Genomic DNA, 16,628 nt, shown 5'->3' with positions numbered 1-16,628 from the left:
ACTTTAACTATTGTAGACTAACCACCTCATTACAATTTATCATGAAAAATGGATTTTGTATTCTATGAAAAATCTAAAATCCCTTTACAATTACAGAACATTCCGAATTAAAGAAAGAGATGCTATCGCTCCACCAGAGACCAGTGGATCAGTAATAAAAACTGTAGTAGTAGTTTTGATTAGCAAAGTATAAAATAATTTAATAAATAAATATTTAATTTTAATGAATGTTGAAAAATTTTTTTTGTTTTGTTTAGGAACGACATCGAACGAAACAATTATTAGCGCAACAAGAGATACTATTTCCACGTCTGTTCCTTTCGTTACGATCGGCTTTAAAACCTCTTATAAGTTTTAATAAGACCGGTGATGAAAGTCATGCATATAATCATTCAAATTTAGGACCAGTATTTACTGATGACAATGATGATGATGATGATGATGATGATGATACTCATCTTCATGGTAATATTGATCGTAATGAAAATGAAAGTGAAACTGAAGAAGAACCTGTCTCTGTAATATCTGATAAATCAACTCATAACGGTTAGGTTTATTATTGTTAAAAATAAGGCACTTATTTTGTTATTTTTTTTGTGATATATGTATATTTCTCTTTTTTTGTAATTATTATAATTGATATAAGTGTTTTGCAATTACTTGCAGTGATTTTTAGATTTACATTTGCTTATCATTGTTAAAAGTTGATATATTATAATTACAGGCCATTTATGTAGTTATTGTCTTGATTCATTATTGTAATTATGAAAAAAGGTATTGTGATGATATTGCTTTTTAGTCTTTATTGTTATTTAGATGTATTAATTACATAATTCATTTTTCATGTAATGTAAATGTAATTAATTATTGTTATTATTAGTAAAAAAATATTGCATATGTTTATATTATAATGATGATAATAACATTAATAATAATATAGGTATATTTTGAAGTGATTATATATAAAGATAATTATCACTTAATTGAGTGATTTTTTTTTTCAAAAACAGTGATTAATCCACATATTTCTGTGGATATAAAATTAAATAATAAATATATTAATTTTTTTTTTTAAATTATAAAATATAATTATAAATTTATTTCTTTAATTTTCATTAAAATGGCATCCTGTGTACAGTTTAAAAAATTTTCAATATTGTTAATGTTATGTGTACTTAACCCATTAGCCACCGGTTTTCATAATGCTAAATAAATACTGCAGGTCAGCCAAGAAATGAATAAATATGATTTTTTTTAATTTAGTTTTTATTAATATTAACAGTTTATTAACAGAAAAAATTACATTTCTAAAATAATCATTTTCAATGGTTGTTTATTCATTCAATAAATAAATCCAAAACAAAAAGGATTTTAATGAAGTATTTTTAGTTATTGTAGTTTCAGAAAAGTTTGCTATAGAACAAAACTATTTCAAATTAAATAAATAAATATATTTATTTTGTGTTTGCAGTTTTTTAGAGAGGGAAAAACTATTATAATAGTATTGTTATTACAGTTATCATCTGATAGTTCAAAATTGTAAAGACCAGTGTTCAATTGTATAACCTTAGAATTTGTTTTTGCTTTCAGTCTTTGCTCTAAAATGACTGAATGTTTCTTCAAGAAAAACATTAGTATTATTACTATCATTATTAAGTTTGTCACTGAATATTACTGATATGCTGTATATTTGCATCCTTGGCAGTTAACGGGTTAAGGTCATAATAAACATTAACATTCTGTATTTCATATTATTAAAATTTTGGTAACTGTACTGAAATCAGTTAGATTTACACAAGCTGTGCTGCATAAATGAATACCTCTATTTTGAAGTAAATTGAGTAAAGATACCATGTTTCTATTAAATATGGTGATAAATATCACCACTAACATTAAAGCACTTGCTTGTTTCATTTTGCTTTATTATAAACAATACCGATGATAGACATTATACATTTGATGCAAATATAATTCTAAAACAAATGTGTAAGATAATCATAGCATCCCTTTGCAATGTGTAGCAGATGCCAGATATCCTAAGACTATATCGGTGACCTTATATCTTTCTTTATTATGACAATATGTACGTAAATATTGTACTTTTTTTTTAATCCACTATGGTTTAGAGTTATTCCGTTTAATCTTAACACGGTAAATGATTGAAAAAATAACTTCATATAGAACACAAATAATATACCGATCGTAAGGATCCTAAGAAAAAAATGAATGAAGATTTTAATGTCAATCCGAAATCACATCTGACTGACTGATCTGATCTGACAGACCAAATACTTATTTTTCATGAACTATGCTTATTATTCACAATCAGCAGTAATATTCTTTCTAATTTACATCAAGTTTTTGTGCAGAAATATAATTATTTATTTAATGTTTTAATCTATTCCTAGTTCGCCTCCTTGTGTGCTTCCATAAATAATTTAATTGCATGCACTGATGCCCCTTAAATTTGGTTGCTTCCATTTCTTTTATGCCCATTCAAATATGCACATATTATATGTATTTGACATATATAAACCTAATTATTTTGCAACATGTTATGATTGACTTTCTTGACAGACATAGATTACTTCGCTGTGTTTCTCCAGCCTGATCTGATGCGCTAGAAGAAAGACTATAACTTAGCCCATTAATGATTAAATAATTTAAAAATACAAGGTTCATTTTTTAGTCAGTATTGTTTTGTCATTAACTGATAATTTGTTATTAACCAATAAGATGTTAACTCCTTGTTAACATCTAAACATTTTTGAGATCAGGAAATGAACTTGATGGTCCCTCCTTGGTGAACTCTGCCACCTGTTCCTTAAACTGAAGATTTAGAGAACAGTTATAACATAGATAAAGTTTTTATAGCTTTTATGTGTTAGAATAGTGTTCTGTAGCTAATCTTAAAAACTGATATGTCTGGTTGTAACAGTTAATTTAAATTTATGTATTTTATTAACAAGCAAGTGCATAATTAAGTTGATGAATGAACAATTTATTATTACTTAATAAATTCATTACTATCTTAAAAAAAAATATATAGTAGAATCCTGAATATCTGGATGCTGTTAAATTATGAGATTAAATTTCCTTCAACACAATTACTATTTCAAACAAAATCCACCGATTCCAGGAGCCTTTTATAGTTACCTCATACGATAATATTTTAATATAATGATTTTATGGAGTAATTAGTTTCAAAATAGTTTAACAAATTGTATTAAAATTTCTGGGCAACCCTTTGCTTCTACAGTAATTTGAATTATAAATCTTTCAAAGTACTTATAGACGTTTAAAACTGTATATATTTATATTTTTTCAGAACTAAAAGCGTCAGTATTTAATAAGATTTATTGGAAATGTTAAAAAGTATAAGAATTAAGTTTTTTTTTTACCTATTATAACTTTGTATTTATATTTATGCATGATTTAATAAATGTGCCACATGTAATGTGCCATAAATCATAACCACTTCTTGTAAATTAGATTTTTAAATCAATCTACCAAAGGAAATTAAAATATTTATAATGTGGGAATTTTTAGATTGTGATAAAATAGATCTTCTCTACATAAAACTAGCTTGTGATTTTTTTCTAATGTGATATCAATAAAAAATTATTTTTGTAGAAATTTTATCAATTTTATTTAGCTTACTAAAGGATAAACATGATATTTTTTTCAATAATTGTTCTGATTTTGTAGTCATGTCAAGTATTTTTTTATATTTTAATTTCAACGTATAGTATAGGTATGATGTAAGAAATAAGTTTAAGTTTAATTATGAAATAAATTATAATTTATCAACAAAAGGTTTTAACAGTTTCTACTCAAGATTTAAATGTACTGTATTTCTGTATGTATATACATATATATACATCCCTGTGTATATATTTCTACTCAAGATTTAAACGTGCTGTATTTCTGTATGTGATTACTTGCGTTTCCTATCCAGCATGGGGACTCTACCCCCTGGACCCTTCCTTGTCCTCATGCTTATGAGAATAAAAATGATAAATAAAGATTAAAGCTTATCCAATTTATAAAAAATATCAGTTATTATAACTTTTTCAAAACAACAGTTTGGTCGGCACAGGACCTGAAATTTTGAATAATCTAAAGAATTCAGGTTTCAAAATAGTCAGCCTCTATCTTAAAAGTGGTAGTTAAGTTATAGCCGGTTACCCGTATAAAGGACGGGTAAAAATATTTTTTTCCCACTTCTTAGCATTACCTGACAAACACCACTAAGAGGAGTCTGTACTTCTCTTCTCAATTTTTTTTAAATCTTTTTTTATTTTATGTTTTTTAATCAAGTAACCAGAGGCAGGTGCAGCCAGTCACGTTGCACTTGTGTTGTACACCATTGCACCCCCAAAAAATAGAAATTCAAAAACACATGAAAATGATTTTTAGATATTTGTCTTAAGAGTATTTACAACCCCAGATCTAGTAAATATCTCATGTAGTATAGTCAGAAATGGATAAAATTTGCAACCATCATTCAAAATGTTTTTAGCTTTCTTTATCCCTTCCAAGATTGAATTTTGAAAAATTAAGAAATCGGTTTTTAGATATACAAATGAAGTTTACACGCACCAAAAATCAAGTTATCTACATTTGTTAAAATGTGGATTTACACTGTAAGAAGAGCATGTATACAAATGTTATCAATTTATCTTCAATAGTTTTTGCTGTGTATAGATAATTATGAATCAGGTACAACATGTATCAAAATATATATATATATATATATATATAGAATGAATCTATGAAGAATGAATGTATCTATATACAGAATGATTCAGGAGGAAAAGGAAAAAATTTGGGAACTGATTCTAGAGCTTGAAATAAGGAAAAAATTTCATAGAAACATATGACTAAAAGCCTATCGAGTTATGCCTAGCTAAACATTTCACCCGGATTTTAGTTCCCCCTGTAAAATGTCATACTGAAATTTTTAAGCCATTGTATGAGGGGTAAATTTGATGGTTTCTTATGTTTTTTGACCTGAAAAATCAAATAAAACAGATTTTAGAACTGTATGTCTTGTAGATTTCATAATATCCAACATAAAACAGAGAACTTAAGTGACATACACATTTTTTTTAGTTTTGAAATACAATAACTTTACTAAATGACTAATAAATACATAGATTTTATCAAATTTTGTAGAGAACTTAATCGTATGAAAATTGATGTAATAAAAAATATGTAAAAAAAAATCAACTTTTATTATTAAAAACTAAACAGAACAAAAGTTAACAAAAAATTTTTAGGAATTTGTAAAGATTAAAAACATTTGTTTTTAGTAGATTTAATTTATACCTTTGAAAAGTTGGAATACTTTAAATTTACCTTAAAAAAAATACTCATTTTGGTTTATACTGCATCAATTTACAATAAATGTTTGGAAATTCCGCTATTGACATTGATGCATTTTTCAACTCATTTCCTTACATTTTCTGTCGCCAACCTAATGACATCTTGGCTTTCTTAATAAGGCCAGCAGCATTGAGATTGTGAGCGATCAGTTTATCACATGCGTCTAGTTTTTGCTTGTGTTTCATCCATCCCCATAAACAGTAATTTAAGGGAATAAGATCCAATGATCTAGGTGGCCGATTTACTAGCCCGCTATGACCAATCCATTTAGCTGTAAATTTTTAATCTGAGAATTGTCTTACTTCATTCGTTAAATGTGTTCCGGCTCCATCAAGTTATAGTACATTCAATTCATTTTGCCAAAGAGAAGTTTTCAAGCGCTGTAAGAAATTCATTCTTTAAAAATTCCAGATAATTTCTCCCCATAACGGATTGTTCTAGTAGGAAAGGACCTATTAATTAGTTTGTTCATCATGCCAACTAAACATTCACTGAAAATCATTGGTGGAAATTTGATTCGACTATAGAATATGACTTTTCTTCAGACCACCAATGTGGATTCTTTGTGTTGTTTATTCCATCACGGCTAAAAGTAGTTTCTTCAGAAAATATGAATGAAATTAACCGGTAGTTATTTTTAACTCATTGATAGCTGCAGTTGTCAGGCACCCAGGTGGTTGTGGTGAACTTTCTGAACACGATAAGGATGCAGTCTATTAGAATGTATTGTTCTCCATACTGTTCTTTGTGGAATTTATTGCATGTTTGTAGTAGGACTAAGCTGTACCACCTGAAGAATACCACAAAAATTATTAAACCATCTACAAAATACTTTACGGTTTGGAACTACTCATCCAGAATACCTACATCTGTATTCTTCCAACACAGCTTGAGCACTTCCTTCACAAAAGCCATATCACAAAAATCATATCACCATTTTCTACACAAGTGAAGAAATGCAGCATTTTTCAAAACAAAGAATTCAAAATGGTATTTGACTTTTTTAAATTCAGATTCAAGTGGAAAAATATAGGTACAGTTTAGACACAACAAATGCAAAACACTATATAACTTCATCTCAAAAATAATTAAGCGATCAAAATTATTTCAAAAAGCAACTAAATTACCTAATATATATTATTATTATTAACACGTAATCACAATTTTGTGACAACAATGAGTAGTATTCAGATTAATTTTGAAACATAGGTTTAGTGTTGCTAACATAATCTTTCAAAGTCTAAATTTATTACACTAAAAATAGCTGTTTTTATATATTTTTAAATTCATAGCATTATTTAATAATAAAGGTTGATAGTTTTTTTTTTCATAGACTTTATTACATCAATCTTGTTAGAATTAAATTCGGTACAGATTTATAATAAAATTTATGCATTTATTAGTCATTTAACAAAGTTATTGTACTTAAACCTAAAAAATGTGTTTTTTGTCACTAAACCTTTTATACAGTTCTGAGACCTGTTTCATTGGATTTTTCAGGTCAAAAAACATAAGAAACCATCAAGTTATAATGCCTTAAAAATTTCAGTATGACCACATTTCACTTGGGAAACTGAAATCCAGGCAAAGTTTTTTGCTACCCATAACTCAATAGCAAAGCATTTTCAGATGTTATTTGTATGAACTTCTCCACTTTGTAAGCTGTATAATCAGTTTAGTGTGTGTATATATATATATATATATATATATACACACTATATATATATATATATATATATATATATGAAACTACATATGAGAGTTTATCCAGAAAGTAAGAGCCAAAAGACTATTAAAAAACATTAAGAACATACTAATAACAAATTTTTATTCCTCTTTGACATATAATTCATAATCATATTTTTCTTCATAGTTCCACCATTTTTAAGGCAATTACCACTGCAGAGCACCAGAAGTTGTATCAGTTTGTCATCAAATGATGCCACCTACAACATAAGCCATGTGTAAATAACTTGTTTGACTTCATTGTTATTGTCAAACTGTCAGCAAGAAAGGTTTTAAGGCATAAAAAATTATGCGATAGACATTTGGTACAAAATCTAGGCCATACAGAGATGATGAAATTGTTCTCAGTCGAAGATCATGAGGAGATATTGTGTGTGGGGTAGAATATGTGCGAGCCATGTCGCTTGTTCTAGATCACAGGTCAAATTTTTTCAGAGTTTTGCAATAGACAGAATTTTGCTATTGTTTGTACAGCCTCAAGGCAAAAAGATGATAGAAAAATATCTTTTTTACCCCAAAACACTCTGCAAATAAACTTCTAAGTGGAAACATCGGCTAGCATTTTGGCTTTCTGGGTGAAAAATTGTATCACCATCCATAGATTGTAGTTTCAATTCGGGCATTATGTGTGATACCCATGTTTTGTTCCCATTGATTACACGACCCAAGAAATCATTTTGTTCTAAGTACAAAATGAAACAGTAGGACAGCAAATGTGCTGTTCTAACATTTAACATTAACATTTCATCATTTAACATTAACATCTTAGGCACCCCAGGGTGCACACAATTAGCAATAATTCAATTTCTCAGACACAGTTTAGTGTAGAAATGAATATGAAATTTCTAGAAAATGTACAGAAAGATATGATTATGAAACGTCTTCTCTTTAACCTTGTCATCAAATGCATTCACCAAATTGTTGGTCATCAATGATGGTCATTCGCTTCATTTATAATTGTGCATATCACATCAGGGCCAGCCCTAGTGTTTTTGCCACAATAGGGGCACACTCAAAAAATGTCACCCCTTAGTTTCAAAAAACAGATTTATAAAAGAACAATGTTAATCAGAAAAATAACATATAATTGAATTAAGACTATAATACTAAGATTTAAGGAAAACTGTTTTATTGAAAAACAAAATTTACATTTTTAACAAGCTAATGACAACAAACTTACAAACTAAAACTAGTACCTACTATTTTCAGAGATAATTTAAATATACTTTTAAACCGATAAACAAAACTAGTGCAATAATATTATTTTACTAATAAATAGTAAATAATAATATTTTATAGATTCAAGTAATCAAAATATATTTTTGTGGGTTGTTTTTATATTTTTTTTGCTCTAGTTTAGGTGGTTTTGCTGCTTCTAAATTTTGCCACCGTAGGCAGTTGCCTACCTTGCCAGCCACCTTGGGCCAACCCTGATCACATCCTTCATGAAATCCCACTATCCTTCAATCTCATACATCTCTGTACCATGGAATCACTCGTTACAATTTCTTCATAAAAATCACAATCTAATTTTAACCCGTTTAATAATGGTTGCGTTCAAGAAGTAGAAGTAGTTTGCTACACGTGCAACAGGTGTCTTGATTTTCTTAAAAAGTATAAACACACTAAGAAGGATTTAGTCTAGACCACTGAATAAGAATGGCATCAGTCCCTTCCTAACTTATCAGGCAACACCATGTACACTTAGGATTATGATTATAATGCCGCAGCGGAAATATTTAGATAAAACAGATCTTACTTTCTGGATGTGTAATTTTTTCTTTCTTTGTTATAAAATTATTGAAATAGACTACTTTTAAGTTTTTTTTATTATCATCATCACCACCATTATTGTTATTACTATTATTATTATTTTTATTTTTATCAATTATTATTATTACCTGTTTCATTATAAAAAAACTATTATAATGTAAATATTATGTAAATTTTGCCATGAGTGCTTAAATTGTTAAGTTTTAATTTGATTTTTAATTGTGATTATATACTAATTTTATTTTTACAATAATTAAATAATTATTATGCATGCATCATTGTAAAATATTACTGTAATTTATTGTCAGGAACTGATAGTTTATATATGAATAATATTAAGTGTTATCTAACAAAATTAATAATATTTAATATAAGTAAATATTATTATTTTTATGCATCCTGTGTTTTGTAATTAATTTTAATTTTTATTTGCTATTTACTTTGTTTACTTGTTTCAAATGTAGAAAATCAAAAATAGCAGTGTAAATGAATGGTTCTCGATTTTTTTCTAAGTTGAGGTCGGTTTTAACAAACATGTTATACTTAATCTACTTTTGACAGTTTAGGCCCAAACAACTTTTTTAGTATGAAATTTTTAATAGTCATAAATAAGACTGCTTATTTATCACTGCTAGATCTATAATTGCTCAGAATAATAACCCCCCTTAATTTAATAAAAGTAACTGTTTAATGAAACAAATAAAGAAACAGATAATTACTGCTGTCTATTTATCAGTCTTTGCAATACTGCAACCTTTTAATGCTAAACTCAAGCCTTCCTTCTAACTGAACGCTCATGTGCTAATGCTAATTTAATAATTTCACTTTCACAGTGTTTATAGTTGAAAATCACTCTATATTTACGATACAGGTACAAGGTATGTTGGGAAAGTAATGTCACAAAGTCTACAAGTATGAAAAAAAACATTTATTGACATAATAATACCTGTACATTAAAATTTTTTTTAAATATTGCCCTTCTGCGTCAATACATCTTTACCCATGAGATTTCCAATCTGCAAAAGCATCCTGGAAGGCCTGTTCAGAAAGTGCATTTAAAGCCATTTCACAAGCTGCTTTCATGTTGTCAGTTATTTTGTAACGATGTCCTTTCAGAGGAATTTCAAATGGGGAAACAAAAAGAAGACTGCAGGAGCCAATTCAGGACTTTAGGGTGGCTGGGGCTGCATTGTCACATTAGATTTGGCCAGGAAACTGGTCATGGCGAAGGCAGTGTGGGCTGGCATGTTGTCATAGTGAAGTTTCCGATCACCACTGATGTCAGGTCTGACATGCCGTATCCTTGTTCTCAGTCTCTTGAGGACTTCTACATAAAATTTTGAGTTAACTGTTGTCCCGGAAGGTATAAACTCACGGTGGATGATCCCCCTGATGTCAAAAAACTCAATGAGCATGGTCTTGATCTTTGATTTGCTCATTCGAGCCTTCATGGAGCGAGGGGATGCTGATGTGTGCCACTCAGCACTTTGTCTCTTCGTTTTGGGGTCATACTGAAATATCCACATTTCATAAAAGTGTCTTGATAAATTTCCACTCGGCAAGATTTTTGGTTGTCGGTCAAAATTCTTGGGACAAGCTTCGCACATGCTTTTCTCATGTGCAAATCCTTGGTCACAATCTCATGGACAACAGTTTTTGGAATATTTAACATGTCAGCCATTAAACGAACACTCATTCAACGGTCTGTTTGCAAAAGTTCTTTCACGCAAGTCACATTTTCGTTGTTTGAGAAGGTTGAGAGGCATCCAGCACGGGCTTCATTGTCAACCTCTTCACAGCCTTCCAAAAATGCCTTGTACCATCTGTAGACTTGCCTTTGTGATAAACTCTCATCCCCAAAGGCCTGTTGAACCGTCGGAAAAGTTTCTGCTGCAGACTTACTAAGCTTCACACAAAACTTGATCGCATCTCTTCGTTCCAGTGAACCCTGCATCACAACTTGTACAAGAGATGAAACAGAGGTTTACAAAATTGCTTATCCTTCACCTTCAAGAGCTCAGAGACAACTGAGCAATCACTCGGTAGTTGACTTACACCACCATCGATCCTAGTGGATGATAGAGCGCACTGCAACATACAGTCGCTTCACAATAAAAGTATGACATTAATTACTTTCCGGTCTGACCTAATAATTCAGAAAGAACCTTTGGGCATATCCACAAAATCAGTTAGGGCTTATTTTATAATAAAACGTATCAAGCTATCTATAAAAACAGTCTCTTCTGTTTGATGACATGCACTGGTGAAATGTCAGAAATCCCACTACAGATCAATTTGTTGCTAAACTTGATTCAATATATCCAGTGTCACTTCTGTTATTGTAATGTTGATACTGTTTTTGGCAATAAGATTAGTAGGTAAGAATAGAACAAACATTTGATCATTAATGATACCTTCTTTAAAAGATTCGAATGGTATCAAATTCATGGAATAACTTAACCGTGCAATTTAACAGCTCGCTGTTCCATTAACCTAGGATCAAGAAAATCCTGAACTTCTTTGCAGTAGAACAGCGATTAACCACCTGGTTGTGAGTGAAATCAACCTTTTTGGTCATCTATGTCTAATTCTGAAGTGAAAAATTGTTCTAGCATATCCTGGAACATGAAACCATTTATGGTATTCTTGGTGAAAAATGCATTGACCATTGACTTTAACTTAGCTGATAACACAATGACATTCGCCTTTACCTGATCCGGATCACCTTGCTTCTCCCCTAATTAATTTAACATTTGTGCACAGATCTTAGTATTTATAATTACAGTATTTGTAGTATAAGTAGTTAAGTTGGTATTTGTAGTTAAATAATATATATATATTTAGTTATCGCTTTAAATTATGAAAAATATCCGTTAAATGTTACATTATTTAGAACAAAAATTCAAATCTTATCATATAATGTTTCTGTATTAATATTTTTTATTTGACATTTAATTCTTTTTAAATATATAAAGATTTATATTTACTAGTTAACAAAATTCCAAAGAAATAACAACTATATATCCTCAAGAAACTAAATAAGAATTTTTAGTTGCGAACTAAATATTGTGAGTGAGCATATAGTGATATACAAGAGAAATATTCTAATAATCCTAAGAAAAATGTAAATAGCTGTTAAAAAATAGTAATTATACAGTCTTCAAAATGACTAATAAGAATATTGCATTAGCATTCTTTTAAGTAAAACTAAATATTCCAAGCTTTCATTCAATAATAAGGATCATTACTGAAAAGAGGACAACAATTTGTCAAGTAACTAATCCATGCCATCCAATATATGGACAGCAAATAGAGGCACCCAGACAGTGATAAGTAAACTGCTTCCTCCATAGACCTCGAAAGCTTTACTGCTCGGTCAAAAAAAGAGGACTAGCTTTATGGAAAATTCTGAAATTAAATTTTAAGACAACCCGCCAAAAGCCATTTTCAACCTTATCCAAATTTGGCTGAACAGGCGGAAGAGAACTTGCATTACACAATTCAGAAAGAGCCATTGTAGATAAGGCTATCTGTATGATGATTGATTTTAAATGGTTTGAGCCCGCACATCTGCTACAGTGTCTGAACCTAACTGAAGCTGCGACAAGGGGCTCCAAGTGCTGCAAAACATTTTTGAAGGAGCAAATATAAGCAAAATCTGCTGGAGAATAAATAAATTATTAATGTATTATTATACAGATTGACCAGCAGAATTTTTAGGCCAGTAGGATAGGTCAATGAAACCCAAAAACTTAAAATAATATAATAGTTGTAAAAACATAAAAATGTACGTACTGAACATACGTGTACTTTATAGATCTATAAATTTTCTATTTCGTTATCTTCAACTGAAATAATAACAATTTATCCGATTAAAAAAAAAAAACATTGTTTTATTGTTTGTAATTTATAATCATGATATAGGTCAAAGGTTTTTATCATAAATTATAGCAATAAAAATTTTATCACATTCACCTTTAAACTAATGTCAACTAAAATAACAAACATTTTTTTTTGGTTCTATTACAACACTACTTAAGTTTTACAGTGAACAAGAATCCTACCCTTTAATCACATAGGAAGAACAATTTTTTTTTATTTATGGTGACTTCTATTTTCACGAGTCAAAAAATGATTGTTGAATATTTTACTGCACCATTTAACCATTTTATTAAAAATTCATGAGGGTACTTTGTAAAACATTGAATTCTTCTATAAATATATATTTTTTTTTTTGTGTGCAATTATATGTTTTCCTTTTTGTTGTTAAAATTAATGGTGATGTAATGTTACTTTTTCAATTTTTTTATTGTTTTATTTTGGTTTCTGCCTTAGCATTCGTAAGTATTACTAGTCAATTGATCATAAATTGTTTTGTTTTTTTTTGTTCTCATAACCTAATTGACCAACTGTATTGAAGTACGTTTTGTATTTTTCATAGCCATGTAGTAAATAATTTTGCTCTTTCTTTTAATTTGTTTTTTATTATACTTATTTGTTAATTAATATTTTTTGGATATTTTTCAGCTGACTAACAAGACCATAAATCAATAATTTAAGTTTCTGTTTAATAAAAAATTGGCTATTTAATAAAAATGCTTATTAAATAGAAATATTTAATGAAAAAATTAACAACAAAATAACACAGGTTTTGGTAAAAAAATAATTCAACTGGTATTCATAAAGAATTGAGTAAACTATGTTGCTCATTTTTTTGAGGAATGTGTACAGTCTGACTTGAAGATTTTTATTTAAAGTTGAATAAAGTTTGTAAAAAGTAAAAATCACAGAATAAGATAAAAACTATTTTTTTTTTATTTTAAATTAAAGTTTGAACAGAAATTTACACAGTGTAGAGTTACTTAACTACTCGATATAATATGTGTAACTTAATATTATAAAGAAAATTAAATAGCTTAATATTGCTTAGATTATAAATGTGAGTAGATTTAACGGTTAAATTTAAGTTGCTAACTTATATTAAAATAATTTATTGAATGTTCAGTAGAGGAAAAATCATTTAAAAACAATGTCCGTAAAAAACTTTACGCTGTTGTTACTCTTCAAAATCTAGAGATAAAGAAATAGTTTGAAAATTTGATAGCTTTATTAATATATAGTTGAACTTCCATTTAAGAAACTGCAGTGGGACTCTTAGGAAACTTTGTTACATAAAAAATTCAAAATTATTGATAATAAAATAAAAACTTTTGACTTAAATAATTTTCCACTTTTGGAAAAAATTTGGCACATGTCAATGCTAAATTTTAAATGAAGTAAGAATGCAAAAGATATAGATAACAAAATTTATTTGAATTAAGGCTTCTGGTTAATCAAATTAATTGTTATAATATTAATAATATATAAATAAAATTGCCACGAATTCAATTCAGGAAGTACAGCTAATAATATTCAATATAAGTAATGTAAATAGTATCATTATTACAATCATTAGCTGTTAATAAATCTCAACAACATGCAGTAAATCTAAACCCGGTATTGTATAACTTCAATGAATTGCTAAAAATGACTTAAGCTTTGAAATTGTACCTTCATTCCAGATTATTCATTTCCATTCCCTTATTCCATCAAAGATTTTACTGCCCAAGACAAACCAGATATTGTCAAATCATTAGGTTGAAAAGGGTGCAGTTATCCTGGAACCCGCTTGTTTATTGCTTGAACCAGTTGAAAGTATTATAATTCATCAAAATTTATATTTGTAACTGTTCATGTATAACTTTTGAATGGTACTATTGGTTTTAATGAAACTTAACTGAATTATTTTTTGGATTTTTTAAGGAAGAAAATTGTCCAAGGATTTAGATTTATCATGCAAGTTAATTATGGCCTATTGACTTTCATCAATTGTATTGGCATGAGGCATGAAGCACACAATGTAATTGTACTTACAAATTTTTAAACTCTAATTCAGTTTTCAAGAGTAGCTATAAAAATGTCTATCATAAATAAATGTTCTCTATTAAGTTAAAATTAATTGATAACAAATCAACAATTTTTATTTTACATTCATTACTAATTATTGTCTAATTGGTGAGCTTGGCATATCGATGTACAGCAATATGTTTGTGAATAAGACAACTTATTTTTTTTTCTTGAAAATAGCTGTACCAATTTCTATAAGTGGTTGTATCCATTGTCAAGTCACCTGCAATTTTTTTGTTTATTATACATGTACATTAAACAATTTGAAATTATTTAATATCATTCTGCGTTTCCTCTGTAGGTTTAACCCCCTGATGCTGTTTAGCTCATTCTTTTCTCCTACCTTGAAATTTACACAAAAAGTAATGGTTATTTATGTTTACCTGTTAGCAATTTCTGTTTTAACCAATAAGCACTTTAATTCTATCTTAGACTGGTTTTTAAGCAGCCATGAATAGGAAACTAGTACTTAGATCAGTTTATAAGAAAAGCTAGAAAAATCAATCATAAAAATACAGTAATTGAAACAGGTCCTTGCCACCATGGCCCAGATCCTGTAGGAATTCAAGAAAAATCAACAGAGAACCATCGGGAAAGAATAAGTTAGGGGATGATAACCGTGAATAAAACAGGATCGGATTATGTTTAAAAAGATAAACAAAATCATCTAATGAAAGTGATACTCATACCCACACTTGATTCCTCAGGAAATCAGGTATTTTTACCCAGGAGGAAGTAACACATTACCGATTAACAAGTTTCGATTCTACTATCATCTAGTTCAAATATAAGCCACAACAAAATGATTTTCTTGAAGATACCAAAAAAACTTCTTGAGAGCATGCCCAGCTTTCCTTAAACAAAAACCTTGCCTATTATGAGAATCTTGTTGTGAGTGGAACATTATCCAATTAACTGCAGATTATTCAGACCATCTGATATTGATTACTAATGATTAAAGAAATCTGTTGTACTTCATATTGTTTAAAAGTAATAGATTTCACTTCAATGGTTTCCATCTTTTCATCACTTTTTTACGCGTTGTTTTACATTCAAATTATAATCTGAATGATTATAATTAAAATACATTGTTTTTATATTATTGTTGGGGAACAAATGAATCCCACTAAGTTCAGTTGTACAAAAACTTTATTTAACAATATATTATCTTAACTAAACTGAATTTTTAACTGTATTATGTATCGTGTTGACTGTTTGAGCTCCGCATCTGAACTGAACTGTCAGCTCTCCGTGTTATTTCAGCAACTGTCCATAGAGCAGCACTCAACAACACAACATTCCACCCACCTTGGAAACGTTGACGTTTTCAAAACTTAAATAATTATAGAAAATTTGATTATAAAACAAATTTGTGATTAGCCGACTACATCAAAATGAAACAATAAAATCAACAAAGCAAAAACAAAACTTCAGATACCTGAAATACAAAAATACAAGTGATAGCAATAATTATAAAAATAATAATGGCTTGTAAATTGTTCAAGATGAATGCAAAATATCATTTAAACATGTACATATTTAAACTTTAACTCAGGATATTGATAGTCATTCCGAACTGGGGAGAGGGCATAACTTGGTTATACTACATTTAAGTGTCTGTGTTTGGGTCTGCACTACTGCTACTCTAACCTTGCCATCTTGCCCTTTGATGGTCTCAACTACATGAGACAATTTCTAAACTAAAGGGGGAACATTGTCTTCATGAATTAGAACTATGGTTCCATTCTGCAGATTTTGAGACACTACCTTTCATT

General features: G+C 28.9%; 1 protein-coding gene across 5 annotated transcripts in view; it reads left to right on the top strand.

Annotated features, from left to right (window-relative positions):
- LOC142332109 (uncharacterized) overlaps positions 1-16,628 on the top strand; it is a 251,992-nt gene that overhangs the window by 211,885 nt on the left and 23,479 nt on the right. For 2 of the 5 annotated variants that reach the window (XR_012758157.1, XR_012758156.1), the window contains exon 18: positions 258-13,247. Coding sequence is in view for 1 of the 5 variants with exons in the window: in XM_075378336.1 (XP_075234451.1) it covers positions 258-551 (294 nt within the window). In the remaining 4 variants the exon portion in view is untranslated. Of the gene's footprint in view, positions 1-257; positions 14,924-16,628 lie in introns of those variants that run through there. The other 3 variants (XR_012758155.1, XR_012758154.1, XM_075378336.1) reach the window with 3 other exon arrangements.

Source organism: Lycorma delicatula, chromosome 11 (genome assembly GCF_047948215.1).
Source record: "Lycorma delicatula isolate Av1 chromosome 11, ASM4794821v1, whole genome shotgun sequence".
Lineage (NCBI taxonomy): Eukaryota > Metazoa > Arthropoda > Insecta > Hemiptera > Fulgoridae > Lycorma > Lycorma delicatula.
This window is presented reverse-complemented; position numbering and strand designations above follow the sequence as displayed.